The sequence below is a fragment of the Sphaeramia orbicularis genome, chromosome 12 (genome assembly GCF_902148855.1).
Source record: "Sphaeramia orbicularis chromosome 12, fSphaOr1.1, whole genome shotgun sequence".
In the NCBI taxonomy this organism is placed as follows: Eukaryota; Metazoa; Chordata; class Actinopteri; order Kurtiformes; family Apogonidae; genus Sphaeramia; species Sphaeramia orbicularis.
Genome location: NC_043968.1, coordinates 55,168,671 through 55,193,996, shown reverse-complemented (window position 1 = coordinate 55,193,996; position 25,326 = coordinate 55,168,671). Strand labels below are relative to the sequence as shown.

The window sequence follows — 25,326 nt, the reverse complement described above, 5'->3', positions numbered from 1 at the left end:
CCAAATCCGGTCCTCCAAAGGGTCCAATCCAGCCCGCGGGATGAATTTGTGAAATGCAAAAATTACACTGATGATATTAACAATCAATGGTGTCAAAATCATTTCAATTCAGGTTCCACATACAGACACATACAGTCCAAAAAGATTTCAAGTGGGTCAGAACCAGTAAAATATTATCATTATAACCTATAAATAATGACAACCTCAAATTTTCTTTTTGTTTTTTGGTGTAAAAAAGGAAAATTACATGAAAATATTTATATTACCAAACTATACTTTTACAAAAAATGTGAATAACCTGAACAAATATGAATAAAAAGAAATGTCTTGAGAAAAGTAAATGCAATTTTACCAATATTCTGCCTGTTACTAAATGTTTTGTGTAATTGTAATGCACATGTATAAATTATAAACTGATAAACCGAGGCAGAATATTGTTAAAACTGCACTTGTTGTTCTTAAGACAATTCAAGTTGTTTTTGTTATTCAGATTTTTAAGGAAACTTTGTGGATGTAAACCTGATCATAATATAATTGTAATTGTTTCACTGTTATTACTTTACTGGTTCGGCCCACTTGAGATCCAATTGTGCTGAATGTGGCCCCTGAACTAAAATGAATGACACCCCTGATCTGAACTATCACTCACCAGCGTGGTCCACATCTAAAAATGACAAAATCTGCTGGTTTGGTTCTGTTAGAGCAGGGGTGTCAAACTCATTTCAATTCAGGGGCCACATACAGCCTAATATTTTATAAAGTGGGCCGGACCAGTAAAATAATATAAACAATAGGATAACAAATTATGAATAATGTCAACTCCAAAGTTTGCACTGTGTTTTTGAGTGAAAAAAAGTCAAATTCTGTAATGAAAATGTTTCAATCTATGAACAGTACTTGAACATAACATGATCAAATATGAACAACCTGAAAATTCTTTTAAAAAATAAGCACAATTTGAACAATATTACACCTTAGTTTGTAATTTATACATGTGCATTATAACTTACAGATCACAGTGGATCTACAAATACACAAAACATTTAGTAACAGGCAGAATATTGGTAAAATTAGAGTACTGTTAAGACATTTCAGGTAGTTCACATTTTTTGTGAACTACCTACTATTTCTGTAAATGTAAATATTTTTGTGTAATTTTAACTTTTTTAAAAACTGAAACAAAGAGAAAAATTTGCAGTTTTCATTATTTATAGATTATTATGATATTATTTTACTGGTCTGACCCACTTTAGATTGAATTGACCCAAAATTATTTTAATATCCTTGAATTTTAATATCTTCAGTGCAGTGACAGCTGCTCGTCTTTCAGACATGGGAAGCTCATTGTCGGCTTACATAAAAAAAATTGTCAGGTTATTTAAACATAAATTCGGCCCTCTGTTCCTTTTTAAGAAAATGGTCAGTGATCTTATCGTACCAAGTAGGCGTCTTTTCCAGGGACTGGACCAGTGTCCTCTCAATGTCCAGCAGAGCTGGGCTGCTTAGATGGCCTTGGCCCATTGTGTTGTGGGTGTAAGACTTCAGCCTTTTTAAACAAGAGATGCTCCTTTCACTCTGACCTAGCCGACAGTATGATTGATTTAACTATCTACAAAACGATATTAAACTCGAACAAGAAATGATTAAATTATGTAACTGAAACAAGAAAATGCTGAAATTATGTTAAATTGAAACAAGGAAGTACAATGAGTGTGTTTTATTTACAGTGCAAGAAATGAACGAGTAATTTCGTAGTAGTTTTTCTTTCCATTTCACAGCAGAATGCGCGACGGTATTAAACTGAACTGTGTCAGTGAAGGAGGAGATCTTAAAATAGCTGTCAATCAAACGGGATTCAGCCTTTGGACTGATCCTCCAATCAGCACGTGGGATTCTGGCGTCCACCCCGGCCGAGCTCCACCCAGAGCTCCATTCACCCCCAGAGACGCCTGGAGTCCGGGGGCGGGACAACATGGTGGCATTTATCCAATTACCGTCCAGTTTTGAGGAAATGAAAAAAACTGTTCCACTCAGTCCCATTGAAGCCCAGAGATGCCCGGCATGTACAGACAAATGCACTGAGCAGAGATAGTATGAGAAAACAGCGCAACGGGAATGTATGAGAAGTGAACAACATCGAGTCTGTTGATTTGTGATAAAGCTGATTCTGAACAAACTCGTCTGTGAGATGAACGTGTTCTAACACATTTGTAGTCAATGAAATGTCAACACAACCGAACATATTTAACCATTTAATTTTTGTAATTTTAGGGGAAGCCGGGCTTCCTTTGCAGTCTATGAGAAATCGCCACTGCTTCAGTGTAACTTTTGCATTTCACAAATTCCTTCCAGGGGCTGGATTGGACCCTTTGGTGGGCTGGTTTTGGCCCTCTTTGCTTTGTTTGACACCTGCGTGTTAGAGAATCTTCTCAGCCAAGGATTTCAACTCTGAGCGACAACATCATCCGGCTGTTCGATTAACCCTCCAGTATCTAGGTGCACTTTTTAGGCACACTTTGCACTTCGTGTTAAAAAACCTCATATTATTTTTCACAATTTAAATAAGGTTAGAATTCAAAAGTTGTTCATTTGTGCATGATCTTTAAAATTCTGGCCACCAACTAAAATTTGCACATTGTAAACAAAAGAAAATTACAAGACTAGCATCTGTGTCCCAAGTGTGCCTAAAACGCACTATTTCTTCCATTTGATACACTATATTGCCAAAAGTATTGGCTCACCTATCCAAATAATCCGAATCAGGTGTTCCAATCACTTCCATGGCCACAGGTGTATAAAATCCAGCACCTAGGCATGCAGACTGCTTTTACAAACATTTGTGAAAGAATGGGTCGCTCTCAGGAGCTCAGTGAATTCCAGCGTGGAACTGTGATAGGATGCCACCTGTGCAACAAATCCAGTCGTGAAATTTCCTCGCTCCTAAATATTCCACAGTCAACGGTCAGCTGTATTATAAGAAAGTGGAAGTGTTTGGGAACGACAGCAACTCAGCCACGAAGTGGTAGGCCACGTAAACTGACAGAGTGGGTTCAGCGGATGCTGAGGCGCATAGTGCGAAGAGGTCGCCAACTTTCTGCAGAGTCAATCGCTACAGACCTCCAAACTTCATGTGGCCTTCAGACTAGCTCAAGAACAGTGCACAGAGAGCTTCATGGAATGGGTTTCCGTGGCCGAGCAGCTGCATCCAAGCTATACATCACCAAGTGCAATGCAAAGCGCCGGATGCAGTGGTGTAAAGCACGCCGCCACTGGACTCTAGAGCAGTGGAGGTGCGTTCACTGGAGTGACCAATCGCGCTTCTCCATCTGGCAATCTGATGGACAGGTCTGGGTTTGGCGGTCACCAGGAGAACGATACTTGTCGGACCACATTGTGCCAAGTGTAAAGTTTGGTGGAGGGGGGTTATGGTGTGGGGTTGTTTTTCAGGAGCTGGGCTTGTCCCCTTAGTTCCAGTGAAAGGAACTGGGAATGCTTCAGCATACAAAGACATTTTGGACAATTCCATGCTCCCAACTTTGTGGGAACAGTTTGGAGCTGGCCCCTTCCTCTTCCAACATGACCGTGCACCAGTGCACAAAGCAAGGTCCTTAAAGACATGGATGACAGAGTCTGGTGTGGATGAACTGGACTGGTCTGCACAGAGTCCTGACCTCAACCCCATAGAACACCTTTGGGACGAATTAGAGCGGAGACTGAGAGCCAGGCCTTCTGTCCAGCATCAGTGTGTGACCTCACAAATGCGCTTCTGGAAGAATGGTCCAAAATTCCCATGAACACACTCCTAAACCTCATGGACAGCCTTCCCAGAAGAGTTGAAGCTGTTATAGCTGCAAAGGGTGGACCCACGTCATATTGAACCCCATAGACTAGGAATGGGATGGCACTGAAATTCATATGCGAGTCAAGGCAGGTGAGCAAATACTTTTGGCAATATAGTGTATGTATGATTAGGGCTGACCTGGATTTACAAAAATAAAATCAAATTAGAGCAGAAAAACAAATCAACATGTAATATTTAATAGTTTGATTTATAGGTGTGCCTTTTTGGCACACTTGGTGACAGATCCTAGAATTTTTGAACATTTGATCTAGCGCCAAAAATAATAATGCAAATTAACCAATGTTGCTGTTAATCACTGACATATGCCAGGATGAAAAAAATCTAATAATATGGAATCCACTTTTTCTGTAATATATTGAAAAAAAAAAATTTTTGTGCCCCCCCCCCCCCCAAAAAAAAAATGGTTTGTTTACATTAAAAACATGGCATTTAAAGGGTTAACAAATGTAACAATTATTAAGTATTTGGTGTTTTTTCTTACAGCTCAAGTTGATGAAATAGAAAAAAGTGTAAAAGAATTAAAAACAAACTGTATGAACATTTTTTTGACATTATTCCACAAATGTGCGAAAAAGGCACACTTGGTGCTTAGTAAGGGCCTTGCTGGATGGGATACCAGAGGGTTAACTCAACAAAAAAACCCTATCATTTATTCACTCAAATAGTTGACAAATAACTAAACCTCACCCCCATCTGATTTGCACTGTCATGTAGAGGTAACCCTGCCCCGAGACTTTCACTGAAGAACGGTGTCATTTACAGAGTAATAATAGACTGGAGTAATTTACCTCCCTGAATCCATCCAATTAAAAGTAAGTCATCAATTTTAGACAAACGTGCTGAGGCATTTATTGGAATGCAAATGAACTGTGGAGTATGTCAGGTTCTACACTATGTTCCGTCGCACATGAGCCACTGTTTTAGTGGAGTATATTGATGTTGATATAAATTTAATCCGCTAAATTAATTATATTTCCTTTATCTGTCAACCTCAGGAAGACTGGTTGATTTCAGTGAGATCCAGCTCTAATGAGGAGTCTTTTATGTAAGCAAGAAAAATAGCAAACAAGTGGCCAAGATGCAAGGATACAAAACCCAGAGATGTTCATATGGTTTTGGCCAGACTGATATACATGGACAGGTTATGTCACTGGAGACGTAAAGTGAGGTTACTGACCATCCTATTCACTCTGAACCTTTTATTTTCATGGTCATGTTGTGATAAATCTTTCACCGAGTCACTGTAGTGTGACAGTAGTCGTGCTCAGCTGGGGCTATTTCTGATAATGGGCCCAGATTGAATATTTATTGTCTTTTTTTTTTTCGTCTCTTGGGTCTGAATCATTGTATTAAGTACCAACTGGTAGACGCAACGCAGTCCTAAGAATAAATCACAACATGAGGTGATTCAATGAGTAAGGACTTTTATTAATTTCAAGTGTTATGGACTGTGGGAATTAGAGTTGGGCAATGTGACAGAAAAATTAAATGTTGATTTAGTATGGTGTTATGGACAATTCAGGGTTTTAGCAAAATTTAAAAAAAAAAAAAAAGGCTCAAATTGGTGTCTTTTAAATATATACACTAGGACATAAAGTGCCTAAAGGAAAGTATTAACCTCAATGGATGTTTAGCCCTTTTATTGCATCTAGAAATGGAATCATATTCAATGCCTTTTTTTTTGGGGGGGGGGGGGGGGGGGTTGAAAGAAGAAAAAGACAAATTCTTCCTTGCCACAGTGAAAATAAATTTCTATAAAGTAATGTAAATAGATGTTAACCCTTAGGGGTCCACAGTCACGGCCCTGTGACTGAATCACATGACATTTTCAACATGCCATAGCGTTGGAAGTCGGTCATGTAGACCACTGGGGACAATTGCATTTGAAAGTGTGGACTTGAAACACTCTCCCACATTTTATTTGATGTTGATAGAACAAATACAACTGGAGATATGACGGTTTGAAACTGGAGCAAACATGCAATAGGGTTATTATAGCGATATAAAGCAAGCGTTATATTTCTGACCATATCTTCGTCATTTTTTTTGTCCTTTTTCAAAATGGAAAAAACTGGCCGACTGCATTAGCATTGCAGGTAAGGCTGAAGAAGACCCCCACATGAACCGAATGCAGAAACCGGGAGGACCGGGGGTTGTGTGTGGAAGGGTGGGGGTGAGAAAACTGGAGAAAATACTTATGTAAAGATGTGCTTTTATGTCAAATATTAGAGTATAGTTTTAATGTATTACAATTTAGATTGTATATACCTAAAATTTTAAACCAACATTCACTTTTAAAGTCTTTGAAAGGGTTTGGTAAGCATCTTTGTGTCGTTTATGCAATAAGTTATATACATTTTTTCATATCGGATTTCATATTTTTTGTGTGTTTTTTGTCCTTTTGTGTTGATATAGTAGGATAAAGTGAAAAAAAATAACAGGCAGATGAGATAGATGAAGTTGTGCTGAAAAAGATGATACTAAACTTGGGAATAGTAAACATTTCTTTATATAATATTTAAAGGCAAAATCCAAAGTACTCAAAAATGGCCAAAATAGGCAAAATAGACCCCTGAGGGTTAATTAAAAACATAATGTAAAATAAATTATTTCATAAATGTTAAAAGTGACCAGTAGAGTCCAGAGGTTTAGTTAGTGGTAGTCGCCTCACAACTGGTCAAGTTGAGAATACCTGAGGTCAGTGAATGTCTCTCAAGTGGTGTTAGTGTAAAGACAGATGAGCTTTGAAGGTCCAGTAACTGGTTAATCAATATTCCTGTCTGTAGTTACACCAAGAAGATAAAACTACACTCTAACAAGGTCCTAGAGATGGTTGTGGAAAAGACTAAAACAAAAAAAAAAACAAAAAAAAAAAAAGCCAAAAACTTTTATACAAATATGACAACGCAATAGGAATTTTGTTGGGGCAAAAAAGCATAACTAAAGTAAAAAAAAAAAAAGTACCATATTGAAATAGCTATTATAACATGCCATTTTTAATCAAGACAATTTAATGTTTGAAAAAAAAAAAAAAAGCCAAAAACCTTTATTCAAATATGACAATGCAGTAGGACTTTTGTTGGGGAAAAAAAGCATAACTAAAGTTGTTGTTTTTTTTGTTTTTTTTTAAGTACCCTATCTGAAAAAAACTACTGTATCATGCCATTTTCAATCAAGGCAATTATTTAATGTAAAAAAAATAAAAAACTTTATACAAATATGACAATGCAGTCGGACTTTTGTTGGGGCAAAAAAGCATAACTAAAGTAAAAAAAAAAAAGTACCCTATCTGAAATAACTATTGTAACATGCCATTTTCAATCAAGGGAATTTAATGTTTAAAAAAAAAAAAAAAAAGCCAAAAACCTTTATTCAAATATGACAATGCAGTAGGACGTTCGTTGGGGAAAAAAAGCATAACTAAAGTTGTTTTTTTTTTTTTTTAAAGTACCCTATCTGAAAAAAACTACTGTATCATGCCATTTTCAATCAAGGCAATTATTTAATGTAAAAAGAATAAGGAAAAAAAACCCAAAAAACCTTTATTCAAATATGACAATGCAATAGGACTTTTGTTGGGGCAAAAAAGCATAACTAAAGGTTTTTTTTTTGTTTGTTTGTTTTTTTGAAGTACCCTATCTGGAAAAAAAAAACACTGTATCATGCCATTTTCAATCAAGGCAATTATTTAATGTTAAAAAAAAAAAAAAAAAAAAAAAAAAAAAAAAAAAAAAAAAAGCCAAAAACTTTTATACAAATATGACAACGCAGTAGGACTTTTGTTGGGGCAAAAACAGCATAACTAAAGTAAAATAAATAAATAAAAGTCATCAGTTTGTACGGACATGCAAGTTGAAACAGTATGAATAAAGAGTCCTCTCTAATGGGACCCAGTGAGTTTGTACTACTGCATTGTACAGTATTTATGATGGAAGTGCCCTGTTATCCTCTGCTTGAACCAAACCCTTTGTCATCCTTATAATTATGCAATAGCAGGTGGATGAGGCAGTCTACCCACTACCCACTTATGCTCTAATGATGACCACATACATCCCATATCCTCCGCTTTTGGACTTATGGGAGTGAACAGAAACCAGGGTGAAGAGTCTGCACAGAGGAACATGAAGAAGAAAACCAAACAAATATCCTGTACATTAGGTTGAGACTCTGTTTTGGACCAGCTTTGTATGTAAAGTGTCACGAGATAACCTTTGTTATGATTTAGGGCTATATAAATAACATTTGATGGATGGATTGATAGATAGAAATGTCTTTGCCCATGTGTGTCTGCAGCTGCTAAACACTGCATTGGACGCTCTTTTCTTTCTCTTTTTCTTTTTCTTTCTGTCTCCCACATGCGCGCGACCGCAGAGGCGTGCACATATTTCCCACGCAATCAGGCGCGCACACGCAACCTGCTCGCCGATTGCCGTGCGCAGGAGCCCTGACAGTGACCGCGCGTGGCTGGCGTCTCCTCCGCCGCTCCTCTGGATGTTTGCGCAGAGGACACCTGCCTCTGCACCGATCCACGCGACGCCACGCAGCTCCTTTGCACCTCTTTAACTTTTGCGCCGCGCGTGGCATTTTCCAGATACATGTAAATATATATATATATGTATTTTTTATTTGCACATGTTTTAAGTGGACGTCTCCATCCGGTGGAAAGAAACCGTGCGAGCGTTTTTGACTTCCAACTTGGAACTGTGGATGGCACGGGTATCTGTGGAAAGTTGCGCTGCGTCAGGAGGCATGGGCGCAAACTTTACCAGCTTTTCATAATCGACTGACAGTTTTTCTTTGAACATGAAGGCAGGTGAGTCACACGTAGCGGCTCAATAGGAAGAAAATCCACGATAGACGCGCGGGGGAAGTCGTGAGCCGTGCGGCGGATTGCGCTACGGAGGACGGAGGGAACAGACGGATGAGCCAACATGGGTAAGTTGAGTGGACGGTTGTCTCATTTTTTTTGTACCGATGGAGAGAGCCCCGTGGAGTCAGGATTATTAGTAGTAGTTGTGCGCACTTGAGGGTTTTTTTTTTTTTTTTGCGCAAATAAAGCTGATTATTTATCTCCTGTGGCGCATCAGTGACTGAGTTTCTATATTGGAAAAACAATTCTCTTAATCCAATTTGCTTATTTCTGCGCAACAAGCTGACCTCTTCTGCACTTTGAATTTATTTATTTATTTATTTATTATATTTTTGTGCCAACATTTTCCACAATCATGTCATTTGTGCGCCTCGGGGGTTTTCCTCCTTCGAGTCATAATTTTTAGAGGCTGCCCAGGCTGCTGCTGCTGCGGGCGGGGATGCTCATGCATGTGAATGTTAGGAGGATGATACATACACCTTAGTGATGCTGAAGTGATCTGAATTTGTCGATCCCATATTCTGCCTCCCCATGCACAGCAAAGCTAAAAAAAAAAAAAAAAAAAAAAAGGCAGAAGGAGGATTATCTGTCAGTTCATTTTAACGCAGAGTTTATTCCCACATTTACCGGATGACCTTAAACGGCCGCAATAATTGAGCGAAACATGTGGGTTTAGTTTGCCCCCCACCCCCACCCCTTCTCTCCTCTCCTGCTCTTTTCAGTCTTTTTTCCCCCCTTTCCTTCAAAGCTCTGACATGTTGTGACTCGGTCCTCTCTCCTCCTCCTGACAGCTCTGGGCACCTCCAGGCTCATCCCACACTGCCGATCACCTCCTCCATTTTACTGACTGTGGGTGCTCCAAAGCTCCAACCCACCGCTTAGCATTAAAACCTCACAAACCCACACTTCACTTTAGTGTTTCAGCTGCTTTAGGTTCCGCAGCTTCACTCGTTTTTTTTTTTTTTTTTTTTTTTTTTAATACATATGTGTGAGTGTGTGTGCGTTTTGCTTGGCTCGGACGCACAAATCCCGGTGCTCAGTCACGGAATGTGTGATGAAAACATATGTGCACTCTCTGATTGATATTCTCATGCTATTTCCAAACCGTTGTTGTAAAATGTAACTTTACTTTGCTGCAGTCAAGGGGCTATTATTCATACGGAGGCGCGCACACGCTCCGTGCGCACGCACCTGGAAACCAACAGGGGCATGTTTGACAGAAGGTTAGGAGCACAGAGAGCTGCTTCAATTGTTCTCTAAGTGCTCTCCAGAGAGTCATTTTGCATCGTCTTGGCTTCTTGGTGGTTGAGTTTCTGCTGCCTTTATTTATTTATTTATTTATTTATTTATATTCCTAAATGAACTGTGAGTCTTTAAGAGGCTGGAGGAATGTACGCTGCCTACACATCTGTGCAATGTGGCATTTTCCCAAGTCAGTTTAGTGCTGCACATTAGCACCGACTATTTCTGTTCAACTGTCAACACAGTAATTAGGGGAACGGTTTCTTTTACAGTAGCACCATATCTGGATGGTGTTTACCTCATGGTATTCCCAAAAGGCACCAAAGAAGTTTTCAATCTTGTCATTAACCCATAAAAATCAAGAACTATTTTATACTGACTTCCAAGTGAATACTTTTCTACCTCTAACCTTTCCTAAATGATTTATCACCATTTGTTGGAACATTATCCTCAGCATTTTGCAGGTGTTTTCCTATATTTCATTCCCTGATCATGTAGATATTCATAAAAGCTAATAATGAAGTTGAAGGTTATAATATAAAAACTGTGAAAATTGGAGCAAAAATGTTTTGTTTTGTTTTTTTTTTTTTTTTTTAGCAGTAACTAAACATAAAAACAAGCATCTACAACAGTCATTTGTCAAACTCCATGGGTTTTACTGGTGAATCAATGTTGTAGAAGATGACAGTATTTCCACATTCACTACGGAGCCTCTGAACATCCAAATGAGCACATCTGATGACCATGAAAAGAAGACAAACTGCATTTTACACCAATTATTTTCATGTATTGATAGGATGAATGGATCAAAAGTTAGAGAAAACTGAAGAAAAAGTGACATTTTCAGCAAATATATCATTAACTCAACATAACCCAAGTGTCTCCATCCACTGTCATTGATCCAACTCCATGAGTTTTACTGGTGAATCAATGTTGTAGAAGGTGACGGTGTTTCCATGGTAACTACAGAGCCTCTTAACATTCAAATGGGGCATTTTGCAGTAAAAATCAGTTATTTTCCTATATTTCATTCCCTGATGATCTAGATATCCATAAAAGCTAATAATGAAGTTGAAGGTTATAATATAAAAACAGTAAAAATTGAAGCAAACATGATTTTTTCAGCAGTAACTAAACATAAAAACAAGCATCTACAACAAATTTCATTTGTCAAACTTTATGGGTTTTACTGGTGAATCAGTTCCTATATTTACTTCCGCCAGGAGGTATTGTGATCACTGTGCTTTGTGTGTTTGCATGTTTGTTTGTTAGCAGGATAACTCAAAAATTTATGGACGGATTTTTACGAAATTTTCAGGAAATGTTGATACTGGCACAAGGAAGAAATGATTACATTTTGGTGGTGATCAGGTGGGGGTGGGGGACATCTGTCTTGGCGGAGGTCTGCGCTCTCCGAGTGCTTTTCTTGTTAATTTAGAAGTTCATGAAAACTCACAGTAAATTCAATGGCTATATCAAAACAGAGAAAACTGAAGAAAAAGTGACATTTTCAGCAAAGATATCATTAACTCAACCTAACCCAAGTGTCTCCATCCACTGCCACTGATCCAACTCCATGAGTTTTACTGGTGAATCAATGTTGTAGAAGATGACGGTGTTTCCATGTTCACTACGGAGCCTCTGAATGTCCAAATGGGTCATGTCTGATGACCATGAACAGATGACAAACTGTATTTTACACCAATTAGTTACATGGGTTGATAGGATTAATGGATCAAAAGTTACTAAAGAATACACAGTATCAAGTGATTTACCACAATTTGTTGGAAAATTATCCTCTGCATTCTGCTGTAAAAATCAGGTATTTTATTATATTTAATTCCCTGATCATGCAGATGTTCATAAAAGCTAATAACGAAGTTGAAGGTTATTACATTAAAAACAGTAAAAATTGAAGCAAACCGGATTTTTTCATCACTAACTAAACATAAAAACAAGCATCTACGACAAATGTCATTTGTTTGAGACTAGCGGCTGTTTAGGTTTTAAGGGTTAATATACAGGATGTGACACCAGTATCGTTAGATCATTAACCCTTAATGAGCCATGACAGACGGCCAAAAGCATCTACTGATCTAAAAGGTTTAATAACTTTTGATCCATTAATCCCATCAATACATGTAAACACTTCAGGCAAAATACAGTTTCTCAACTTTTTTTTTTTTCATCATCAAATATGACCCATTTGGAAATTCAGAGGCTCAATGGTGAACATCATCTGCAACATGGAATAATCAATAAAACCCTTTAGTTTGACAAAAGACAGTGGTCGAAGACACTTATTTTTATGTCCAGTTATTGATGTATATTTCAAAAAAAGAAATCCCCTTTTCTACAGTTTTCCTCATTTCAATGCAACAGCTATTGTGTTTACTCTGAGGCTTTGTGAATATCTACATTATCAATACACTAAATGGAGGAAAATACTGAAGAAAAAAAAACAAAACAAAAACAGGCGAAATACAGAGGATAGTGTCAGAACATCTGATTTGAAGGTAGCTACAAAGTAGTTTTCTGGCAGATTCTCAATAAAAACATCAAACCAGTAATTTTTGACATTTTCAGAAGATAGATGACTTTAAAGACTTATAGAAATCTACCAGTGATAAGTTCTCCAACAATAATATCCACATTTATCTCTAAGAAGACATTTTTAAAGTTATCATTAAATATATGAACATTACAGCTGCATAATTTGGTGAAAAAGTAATTTTCAGATTCAGATGAAGTACAATAGCAGCAATATTGGTCATAAAGAGTATAATGCAGGGGTGTCAAACTCATTTTCTTTCAGGGGCCATATTCAGCCCAATTTGATCTGAAGTGGGCCGGACCAATAAAATAATAGCATAATAACCTATAAATAATGAGAACTCCAAATTTTTTAGTGCAAAAAATAACATTAAATGATGAAACTATTTCAATCCAAAACAAAAAAGATGTGAAAACCCTGAAAAAACTGAAATTTCGGAAGAAAAATAAGTACAATTTTATTAATATTCTGCCTCAATTTATGATTTCTACATATGCATTACAGATCAGATCTACTAAGGCACAAAACAGGCAGAATAATGTTAAAATTACACTTATTTTTCTTTAGACATTCCAGGTTGTTCATATTTGTTCAGGTTACTGACATTTTCTTTTTAAAGGATATCAGAATTTAATGTTCTTTTCAATAAATCAAAGAGAAAAAAATAGTGTTGCCATTATGTACAGGCATGATGCCATATTATTTTTTTTCACATTAAACCAAGAAGAAAAATTGGAGGAATTATTTCTAGGTTATTATGCTGTTATTTTCGAGTTTGATGCCCTTGACTGTTAATATCTTCAGGGTAATTTTTGCATTTTGCACTTTGTAAATTCATATGCATACATACATACATATTCACATATTTGACACCTGTGGTATAAAGGGTAGAATACATGATGATGTAAGTGCTATGGACAAATACAAAGAAGTGCAAAGGTCACAAAGTGCATAAATAAGTCCATTTTTTGATTATTATGGACAGTGTTGCGGTCTGAAACTACATCCTTGGTCATCCAGGGATGTAATCTGATTACTGATCATGTTGGATTACTTAACCCCTCCCCCAAAACTCAACAATACAAACATAAAGACAAGCAAAAAACATTTTAACTAAGGACTGTTTTCTATTTTGCACGTTTCACACAGAACAGACACTGGACGTATAAATTGTAGCCTCTTGAAATTATATATTAGCACAGGCTGACGTTGCAATTGCAGATGAATTAATTGCTCTAGTTGCAACTCCTGCTGATTAATCTGTATCTTATTTTCTTGGTTAATCAATTAGTTGCTGGTACTTAAAACTTCACAAAATGGTGAAGAAATATTGATCAGTTTTTTTGCAAAGCACCAAATTATGTCCTCAACACATAATTATTATTGAGGTTGCGGTTGTAGAATACAGAAATGATAAAATACTACACTGGAAAAATAACTCGTCTATCAAAAATAATTGGTGATATATGATATCAGCTGAATTAATTAATAACTATTCAATCATTTCTTCTTCTATGAATCATCTTCTCATCTTTCCAGCACCACTCCATAGTTATCTCAAATAGGTTCTGGTGGATAAAAGCAGTGGAACCTTAGCTTTCTCAAACAACTAAAGCATGAACAAAGCAGCGGCATAATCGGCTGGAAGTGAAAAAAAAAAGAAAAGAAAAAGGGAAGGGAAAGGAAAGGAAAAGCCACACAGGAGTCATAATGAACAACACAGGACTGTACTGTGGTCTGCTGTCTGGGTGAACACACTTATCTCCTGTGGTGGAAATGCTTAAGCAAGAGCAACGGGGCAATTACGCTCAAATAACCTTCAATTTATTCAATAATCCATCAGTTTCCCAGAGCAGACACAGACAGTAATTGGTCAGCAGAGTACATTTCGGAAAACATTTTCTCTGAAGAAAAGTTAAGTAAGAGTATAGTTTTTTTTTTTTTTTTTTTTTTTTTGAGCCTATAACATTGTAGGTAATTAGGAGAATGCATTGTTATTCACAGGTTTTCTACTGGCACAAAATGTCGACTGTTTAAAGCAGCTTCAAGGCCATTATGCATCTTTGGACCTCGGCTCTATAAATGTATCATTAGTCAAGATGCCAAGTGTTAATTGGATTAAATAAATGCTTTTAATTGCAAAACAATGTTTCTGTGCCACCCCCCACCCAAAAAAGCAGAGCCATGCGAAGTGTCAACGCAAAACTGTGGAGTAGGTGAAGAAAAAGTGAGTAACCTTCAGGGGTTTAAGTCTGCAGCTGTAGTACAAATGCAAAAATCTAAATCTTACCAAGTGTATTTTTCTCATTTCTAGTCAAAATATCTCATCACACTTAAAATAAGATATAATCATCTAAAGAGTAACTTTTCAGTGAGATATAAGAACTTATTTTTAGACAAAAGATCTTGAAAATATTATTTCAAAAAATCTTACCCAAGATAATTTCATATGTTTGCTTGGCAGATGTTTTGCTTGAATTAAGCAAAAAAAAATGGTGAGTTAAGCAAAAAAAAAAAAAAAAAAAAAAAAAAAGAAAAGAAAATCTTGAATTAAGTAAAAAAAAAAAAAAAAAAAAAAAAAAAAATTGAATTAAACCAAAATAAATAAATAAATAAATAAAAAAAATCTTGAATTAAGCAAAAAAAACCCAAAAAACTCAAATGAAGCCAAGGAAATCTTGAATTAAGAAAAAAAATCTTGAGTTAAGCAAAAAAAAATCTTGAATTAAGCCAAAAAAGATCTTGAATTAAGAAAAAAAAATTGAATTAAGCAAAAAAAAAAAAAAAATCTTGAATTAAGCAATAAAAAAATCTTGAATTAAGAAAAAAAATCTTGAGTTAAGCAAAAAAAATCTTGAATTAAGACAAAAAAGATCTTGGATTAAGAAAAAAAACTTGAATTAAGCAAAAAAAAAAATAAAAAATCTTGAATTAAGCAAAGACTCTTGAAGTAAGCAATAAAAAAAATCTTGAATTAAGCAAAAAAAAATCTTGAATTAAGACAAAAAAGATCTTGAATTAAGAAAAAAAAGCTTGAATTAAGCACAAAAAAAATCTTGAATTAAGCAAAAAAATCTGCCAGTGGAACAAGTAAAAATTATCTTGGTAAGATTTCTTGAAATAAGATTTTCAAGATATATTGTCTAAAACTAAGTTCTTATATCTGACTGAAAAGTTACCCTTTAGATGATTATATCTTATTTTAAGTGTGATGAGATATTTTGACTAGAAATGAGAAAAATACACTTGGTAAGATTTAGATTTTTGCAGTGTAGCATCTAAAACTGTTAAAACCGTCAATAAGGATTAAAGTGTCAGTGTGATCCTGAGTGAAAGTCCACCATCAGACACTTTTTAGGTCACCAGCTGTTGTAAAGGCACTATGTCCGTCATCGTCTGCATCATCTTCATTAGCAATTTTTTTCAGATATCTTCGCTGATTAAACTACTGGTATGAAAATTTCAAATTTTTTTATGTAGCTTCATTGGGACAATGTTTACAAAGCTTGTTCACAGTTTTGAGAAATTTAGATTTTTGAATTTTTGATGAATTTTTTTACCCCATAGAGACCCAATCATCCACTGGAAACCAATAGCATCTACTGATCTAAAATATTTAATACCTGTTGATCCACTAATCCTATCAACACATGTAACTAACTGTTGTAAAATACAGTTTGTCATCTTTTCATGGTCATCAGATATGAGCCATTTGGACGTTCAGAGGCTCTGTAGTTACTGTGGAAACACTGTCATCTTCTACAACATTGATTCACCAGTAAAACCCATGGAGTTGGATCAATGACAATAGGAGGAGACACTTAATGTTTATGTTCAGTTAATGATATCTTTGCTGAAAATGTCACTTTTTCTTCAGTTTTCTCTGTTTTGATATAACCATTGAATTTACTGTGAGTTTTCACAAACATCTAAATTAAATATAGGAAGTTAAGTACAGGTAAATACATGATTTGCAGTGAAAAATGAAAAATACAGAGGATAATGTTAGAATGAATGGTGATAAATCACTTAAGAAAGGTTCAATCGTAAGAGAAAATAATTCAAATCATCCAATCATGAACTCACATGCATGTTCCCCCCTCCCATCCCATCTGCCCTCATCCTCTTTCTTTCCTCCTGCCCCCCCCCTCCCACCACATCCACTGAAAAAGTGCCACCATGTGACCACATGTACTGTGTTTATAATGTATGATGTCTTATTTATGTGCTTGCATTATCCTCTCTGTTCTTTCACTGTAATCTTTGAAGAAGGGGCTCTGTGGCTGAGCACTAGGTTGCAGCGGCTCGATGCCCTACATTGATCTTAATTTTGTTTGATGTACTGTACATTGTACTGTGCTGTCTAATGACAATAAAGGCTATTCTATTCTATTCTATTCTATTCTATTCTATTCTATTCTATTCTATTTGGGAACTTCCAGAAATTTAACACTGGGTCTTTATGGGTTAACTATTAAAAATGTGCCTTTATTCGTAATGGTCCATATTTTGATGAATTATAACACAGGTGTCAAACATGCAGCCTGGGGGCCAAAACCGACCAACCAAAGGCTTCAATCTCGCCTGTGGGTTGAATTTGTGAAACTCAAAAATTACACTTAAGATATTAACGATCAAACTGTTAAAATCATTTTAGGTCAATTCAACCTAAAGTGGATCAGATCAGTTAAATACTATCATATTGACCTATAAATAATAAAAACTGATAATTTTCCTTTTTGTTTTAGTGTAAAAAAAAAGTTACATTTCACAAAAATGTTTACATTTACAGACTTGCCTTTCACAAAAACTGCGAATAACCCGAAATGTCTTAATAGACATATGTGGAATTTTAAAAATATTATCCCTGTTATTAAATGTTTTGTGCATTTGTAGATAAACTGTGATCTATACGTTGTGATGCACATGTATATTGTTAACATTGTACTTATTTTACTTAAGAATTTTCAAGTTGTTCATATTTGTTCATGTTATGTTCAAGTACAGTTCGTAGATATAAACATTTTCATTACAGAATTTCACTCAAAAGTTCTTATCCTATTATTTAAATTATTTTGCTGGTCCGGCCCACTTTATATCATATTAGGCTGTATGTGGCCCCTGAACTAAAATGAGTTTGACACCCCTGCATTGTAACATGGAAATGGTCACAGATATCAATATAGTTCCTATTGAGCACTGATAGGAAATCAAATATGGGCTTTCATGTAATTAGCTGAGTTCTCCTCCAGTGAAAGTACCGCCCACTTCTGCATCCACACCACAGGACTCGAACATAGAGACAAAACCTGACAACCTTGCACACTAAAGTTCTTATTATTTCTTAATAGAACATGCCAGTGAGCTACAGGGCCATTTCTCCTATTTTTTTTTTTTTTTTTAGTTTTGCAGCAGTTTAGTAATATTCACATTCCACACATGAAATCAGACCATGAAAACACAGCACATCTCGTTGCTTTCCCACACACCTGGACATTATGGATTCTGTGTTTGTGTCCCTGTCGTTGTGGAGAGCACTCGGCCATCTTCAACGGCGGGGCTCTTTTCAACCGGGTCTTTTCTTCGCCGCTCTGTATTTTTCTCAGAATTTGAAAATAACTGTGAAAGACTTTCCCAAACAATGCGAGCTGCACGGTGAACTCATGCAGTGAAATATGGGCAGACACACAAAAGTGAGAACAAAGTCTGGCAGCGAGCGCTTGGGAGCTGACTGCAGCAACAAGCACATGCCACATGATAATGGATTGTGTATTTTTTTGTGTGTGTCACTAAAGCCTACAAATATGTGTGGCTGGATGTACCTGAAAAATCCTTTTTGTTTTGTCCTCCAACCTAAAAGACATAATACTGTATTTGTCAGCAACTTCCCAATGATTAATATTACCGTTACAAAGACAATATACAGTGAGATACGGCCAAAAAAACAATAGAATCTAGATTTGTGCAGCGTTATGGATGATTCACCATTTTAACTGATTTATTTACGTCTATGTGAACTCCAGACAGGGGCGCCGTTACGGATGGGAATCAATAAGAATTTAACGATTCCGATTCCATAATCGATTTTGCTTATCGATCAGATTCCTTATTGATTCTCTTATCGATTGTCATTGGATGAGGGGATGAAAGAGTACAAACAGTTATGTTTGCATTAACTGTCTTTTATATTTCCATCTGCACAGAAAATATAACATATACAGTATGGACAAATAATAAGAACAGATGATGCCGGGCCTGGTTTGGGGGGGGGGGTTGCGTGTACAGTGAAAGTGAAACTAAAGACGCTTTACTAATTCCTTTATTACTGCATTTCCACGACGTGGAACTGGTTCGACTCTGCCTGTCTCCCGTTGTCGTGCGCCTCATTTCCTTTCCCCTACCTTTGGAAACTTGTATTTGAGGGGGTACGACGGTCTTTGCCCACACCAAAACCGGAACTGGGCCCAGATGACGGCCTGGTGTTCACTTTGCTGTTAGATTCACAAGCGCCGCTAAGTAGCGAATCAAATATGTGATATTCCTGTAAATTAATCACATGCAGTGGACAATTTTTTTTTTTGTCTGTATTTGTCTCTGTATTTGTTCTTTGATTACCATTTAGTATTAACTTCGTATCTGTTTACCTGTTTGATGTATGTTTGTCCCTTGGCTGTTTATTGTAAAGCGTCTTTGAGTACTTAGAAAAGCGCTATATAAAATCAATGTATTGTTAATTATTATTATTGTTATTATTATTATTATTATTATTAAATGTTTGAGCATATTGGAGGGATTCCACCCTTTTGAAGAAATGGAAGCTTTGCAAGTGTTCCAAGTGGACCTGGTGTCGTCTTTTTATACCGTTTCTGCCTCAATGCTATGTTGGCTACGTTCTGATCAAAACAATGCAGCGTACGTGTGACGTCATCACGCATGCGCAATGAAGGCGGAATCGATAAGCAGAATCGTTAAGCAGGCAGGCAAACGATTCCAAGGTATCGAGCTACTGGGATCCGGTTCTCAAAAAGAACTGGTTCTTGATTCCCATCCCTAGGCGCCGCTACCAACTGTGGGCCCCATGAAAGCATAAACGTTGTAGATCCTTCATAAATTCAGGATGTTCTCGAGCTGTTGGAGCAGGGGGGGTGGGGGTCCGTACATAACGTCACTTACGCTAGCGTGAAAACAAAAACGAAACTTAACATGCTTTCAACGTCCGACTCCCAACTTTTATGCCTCTGTTATACAGCGGATCTTCCACAAAATTTTCACACCATCTAACCTTTCTCCACTGGACCCCCTCCACTGCTCTATGCCCCCCCCCCCCCCCCCCACACACACACACAAATGTTGGGCCCCATAAATCTGTCATGTTTACCCTCCCTAATCGGCGCCCCAGACTCCAGACAAAACATGATTACAATGGTTTTATTAATAAAAATGATTACGAATATGTGGAATATTCACAATAAAAGTACTTGCAAGGGCGTTATTTCTTTTTCTTTCTTTCTTTCTTTTTTTTTTTTAAAGACTTTATTTTTCAGTTTTTAAATAGACATCTACATCAACATAGGACAAATGGACTAGTCCAAGGCAGAACAACACACACAAACATCAAACCCCACCCAGCCAAAAGCTCAGAGAGAAGGAAAAATACATGAACAAAATAAAACAAAAAGAAAAGAAAAGGGGGCACACAGCTCGACTGACTTTTATTAAGTAAAAAGAAAGAAATTTAAATACAGATTACAGTCTGATGCATAACAGTTGTGTTAATAGTTTGTTATTTGTAAACAGTTATATGATAGCAAGTGTCACTGCAAAGATGAGGACAAAAAGGAAAAAAGAGAAAGAATGAAGAAGTCTACTGGAAAGGGGATGCCTTGAATAAAGTTTACAAAAGGGTTTCAAGTTAAAGTGAAATCCCTAAGCTTTTAATCTATTCTGTATCTAAGCTTTTCCAGCGGTAGCAGGGAAAGTACCTCCTTCACCCATTGTGGGAAAGATGAGGCTTTATCTGATTTCCAGTTGAAGAGGATAAGTCTACAAGCAATTAGAGATGCAAACGCTACAGCATTTGCTTGTAATTTATTTATTTTACAGATGGGGGGGTGGTATGAAGAGTGTTATTTCTTACATTAAGCATCACTGGTTGGAAATCAATGGTGAAATGTGTTTATAATAAATATATTACAACACAAGTTTCAATCCTTTCTGCACTGAAGGGAAGACAGAAGGAAAATTAGTGGTAATTTACATGTGATGATGAGTTAATTTAATATTTAGAGAGAGATACAATTGCATGGAAGTCTAAGTCATTAAAGTAAATGTCTAGTGATTAATCAACTTACTCTGGGTTATATGTAAACTATTATAGTTTTGACAGTTTGTTTTGTTTGCATGTTTAGTCGCTGGATAGTTGAGGCTGTAATGTCATTATCTTGTGTATTTCATAGGTTTTGTGTTAAGTTTCATTGTCGCTGAGTTTTATCTCCAGAAGAAGAGTTGTTAAGAAGTTGTACCTCATGGGCATCCTAATACCCATAAAACACTAATCAGACATATGTTTACCCCCCCCCCCCCCCCCCCCCCCGAAGAGGAGGCAAGGGGTATTGTTTTTGGTTTGGTTTGTTTATTTATTTGTTTGTTAACACTCTAGCAGCAAAATTGTTGGTTGGATTCATACCAAATTGGGTTTATAGATTGCCAGTGACCCAGAATGGATCTCATTACATTTTGGGAACAGAAGGTGAAAGTTCACATTTTTCATGAATTTTTATTTTTTATTTTTTTTCCCATTTACTTATAATGGGCACAATTTCAAATGTCTCTAGCAGCAAACTATTGGTTGAATTCTTACCAAATTGGGTTTATAGATTGCCAGTAACCCAGAATAGATGTGATTACATTTTGGGAAAAGTAGGTCAAAGTTCAAATTTTTAATGAATTTTTAAAATCTTTTTTAGTCTCCCTGTTACTTATAATTGATGACATTTCAAATGTCTATAAAAACATCAATTTTGTTTCAGTTTACTTCAAACTTCTCACATATTTAGAGGCAGCTGGATCGATGCCAAAATAAGCTACAATACTTGTGAGGGGCGGGCTTTGTTGTGCCTGGGACCACTTGTTACTATCTGTTGTGCAGCAAAGCTCTAGAGGAAGGACTAATCCCCTTTTATAGTGGAGCCTTCTTTAACTTATAACAAAAAACAGATTCAATTAATCAGAGTGAAATGTGTCAGTGTTGTTAGTTGTTGAAGGTTAAATGGTTATGTTTTTCTAATTTAAAATACTGAAATATCACCTAAAAGTATAATTAGAGTCCTGAAGTTCTGTCAGAAATACCAGTGTATTGGATTATAGAGATAGGAACTGAATTTATTTCCAAAGACGGGCAGGGGGGGATTTATGTGACCACTAGAGGGAGTAGTGAGTCACTCTGCTGAATTCCCATGGAGAGGAAAACACCACAAGGCCTTTGACCAAAGCATCAGAAAGTGACCAGATGGGATGAGAACCACTAAGAAACAACTTTTATGCCACGTTTCCACTATATGGTACCGGCTCGACACGACTTGACTCAGCCTTTTTTGCGTTTCCATTACGTAAAAGAACCTGGATTCTTGTACCCGGTACTAGTGTTTTGGTATCTACTCTGCCAAGGTTCCAAAAGGGGGGAAGAAATACTAAAAGGTGACGTGTAAACACTACAGAACACTGATTGGTTAGAGAGTTGTCTCTGCAACATTGCATCATCAATGTGTGACCCACCACTTAAAAAAAAAAAAAAAAAAACAGATGTGGAAGTTTACAGTACGAGGAGCGACTGAAAAGTTTTGAGCCTAACATGGAAAGGATTAAGATATGAAGACCAAATCTGGTCCATGAAATCTTTCACATATCTTAATCCTATCCACTAAATTTCTTGGTCATAACAATCTTTTTCCCTGTTTTTCAGGTCCCTGAACTTTCTGTATCAAGTGTTTCCTGAAAAATGGACAAACTTGAGTATCAGGCTGATTTGTGACTATGGATGAGACTTGGGTCCAATCACTATCATCCTGAGACCAAGGAGCAGTCAAAACAATGGAAACATCCCATGTCACCAACCCCAAAGAAGGCAAAGGTCGTACACGTACTTGATGACAGCCTGATACTCAAGTTTGTCCATTTTTCAGGATACACCTGATACAGAAAGTTCAGGGACCTGTAAAACACCTGTAAAAAAGATTGCTATGACCAAGAAATTTAGTGGATAGGATTAAGATATGTGAAAGATTTCATGGACCAAATTTGGTCTTCATATCTTAGTCCTTTCCATGTTAGGCTCAAAACTTTTCAATCGCCCCTCGTAAATTTAGCGGTAGGTTACTCCACATGATGACAGCTCGCAAAACTACACCTTGATCGGTTGAGAAGGTTCAGACATTTCTGTCCTTGGTGGCCAACGAAAAAATTCAGCGTGAGCTTGACGTAGCAACACGCAACGAGCGAGTTTATCAGCAGTTCTCTGAGCAGATATCACAGAAGTTTTGTGCCGTGTTGTTATGACGCCCAGGTACTCTAAAGTTGGTAGTATCCTGTAATGGAAACGGTCTCCAGGAATAGCACCTGGTACCTTATTCGAGTCGAGTCAAGCCAGTTCTGCGTAGTAGAAACGAGGCATTAGAGTCAAAGAAAGAGACTGGGAAAAAGACGCTAGAAGCACTGTTGTTGTTTATTCCACTGGACACAGCTCTAAATGAAAAGAATGAAGTTTGATGATGAAATGGCAGCGTTTCTTCTATGTGGATGAGTTTGATCATGAGGCGTATGAAGGTATAATGGTATTATGGGATGTGATTATCTTTGCTAAGTTGCTGTTTGTTGATTCAGACTAAACTGTGACAGTTCTGACCTTGTTTGCTCAATTTCAAACAGATCTTTAGTTCAGCTACTGACAGCACAAGCTGTACAGAAAACTGAGGGGATTAGTGGTGTTACTGTGGCTGTTTTCAGTCTAAAAAGAGAGCTAAGCTAACAGAGCTATAATGTAAACTATCAGCTAATGAAGATTATAAGACAGTGTTATTTTGAATAATAAGCAGCCATGAGTGTTAGTTTGACTTAGAAAACTTGATGATACCATAATACAGATGTGTGGAAGCTTTATACTTTATTCAGTGACTGTGGATACATGGTGTTGATTCATTGGTGGTTTTGGGTTCTTCTTCTGGTGCCAGACAGCCCCCTGCTGGTGAGAGGTTGGGATATCAATACTAAATAAAAGCACTTTAAGCGTCTAAAATCACACAATTAATGTAGTTACAAAAATCTAGTCCTTAGTACATCTTCACCTTCTTTGTGGGGATATAAAGATACAGCTCCACTCTGGGTTTTAATCCTAAATAATGACAGAAACTGTGCACAAAGCAACAACCAACGCAGTCCCCCCCACACCCCCCCGCATTTCTTTGTTTCAAGGAAGGAAGGAAGGAGCTCCAGCAGAGGTCTGGTGAAAATAGATCTCTTTAAAGCGTGGCAACAGCCATAGAGTGGGCAGTATATATAAAATAAGATGCTCTGCGCCCACATGTAATCACAGTATGCTGCTATGTACAGGTCACAAGTAGTATTTGAGCGTACTGTTCAGTAAAAGATGAAGCCACAAATGTCACTGTAGTATGGATAAAACTATTGTATCTTTGTTTTGTAGGTTTTATCGCTGATTCTGGCTGTAAAATCTATACGGAGAAATGATCACTAAGTGACCATTATCAGTTGCTTATTGATTATTTTGTTGCACAGATATTTGTCCATATTTGCATCTTTGTACAAAGGAGTAAAGATTATTAAAGATATACTACTTCATTTCTCAAGGTAAAATGCTCCAGTTGTTCTGCAGAAAGAGTTAAATCGACTGTGACCCACGGCTAATCACCGCTAAATGCTGATTAAATATAAATACCCCTTTCTGCTCTCCAGAACGGGTGGGAAGAATTTGCGACACTCGTGACCTTTCTTGATGAGCATTGAACACACAAACACAAACACAGACCCACACTCGCCAATCCGTGACATCGACTCCTCGCCTGCTGCTGCTAAAACATCTCGGATTGTGCTGATCTTTTGACACAAGCGCTTGTATCGATCAGAGCTCTGCCTCTTTGCAGTCAACTTCCCAGCCAGTAGCTTCTTTTGTGTGCGACTGTGTGTCACTGTGTGTGTTTTTGTGGGTCTGTGAGGAAGGCCTCTGTCAGTAAAGACACTGGTTTGATTTGTGTGATGTTATAGGCCGGTGAGGAGTTCCAGCTGCCAGTCGTTTGATAAATAGAGTCGAGATTTTTAACACTGTGGGAGTAGATGTTAGTTCACTGGGTGCAGCTACTGGGGCTGAAATGTGTCCAAAAACTAAAGGAGTTTGACATTTATTTTGTCAGATATTTTACTTTAAGAGTTTTAAGGAAACGGAATGGGTCATGATATGTTTATTGATACTGTATTCATTATAATTGGGTAATTGATTAGTTATGAAGTAGAGACAGATGAGCATCTACTAGAGATGAGGTGTTTGTGATCGAGTCTTTTGAACGGCTCTTTTAAGTGAACGATAAGAACCGATTCACAACTGGAAGTTATCTGTAGACTGCAAATTTTTTTTTTTTGGTGGGGGAAAATTCAATGTAAGGATCTCACTGTCAAAGCATGGGGATATAACGCCACCTTAAGGAATGTTTACAATGAAAACACAAGACAAATGAAATTATATTCAATATTTCAGAATAAAATACCACCCCACTGGAAAATAATTTCACC

At 36.9% G+C, this 25,326-nt stretch overlaps 1 protein-coding gene across 2 annotated transcripts in view; it reads left to right on the top strand.

Annotated features, from left to right (window-relative positions):
- The first annotated feature begins 8,346 nt into the window (after nt 1–8,346).
- Nucleotides 8,347–25,326, top strand: part of lrrtm4l1 (leucine rich repeat transmembrane neuronal 4 like 1) — a 179,817-nt gene continuing 162,837 nt past the window's right edge. For both annotated transcript variants that reach the window (XR_003936887.1, XM_030150053.1), the window contains exon 1: nt 8,347–8,797. Coding sequence is in view for 1 of the 2 variants with exons in the window: in XM_030150053.1 (XP_030005913.1) it covers nt 8,794–8,797 (4 nt within the window). In the remaining variant the exon portion in view is untranslated. The remainder of the gene's footprint in view (nt 8,798–25,326) is intronic.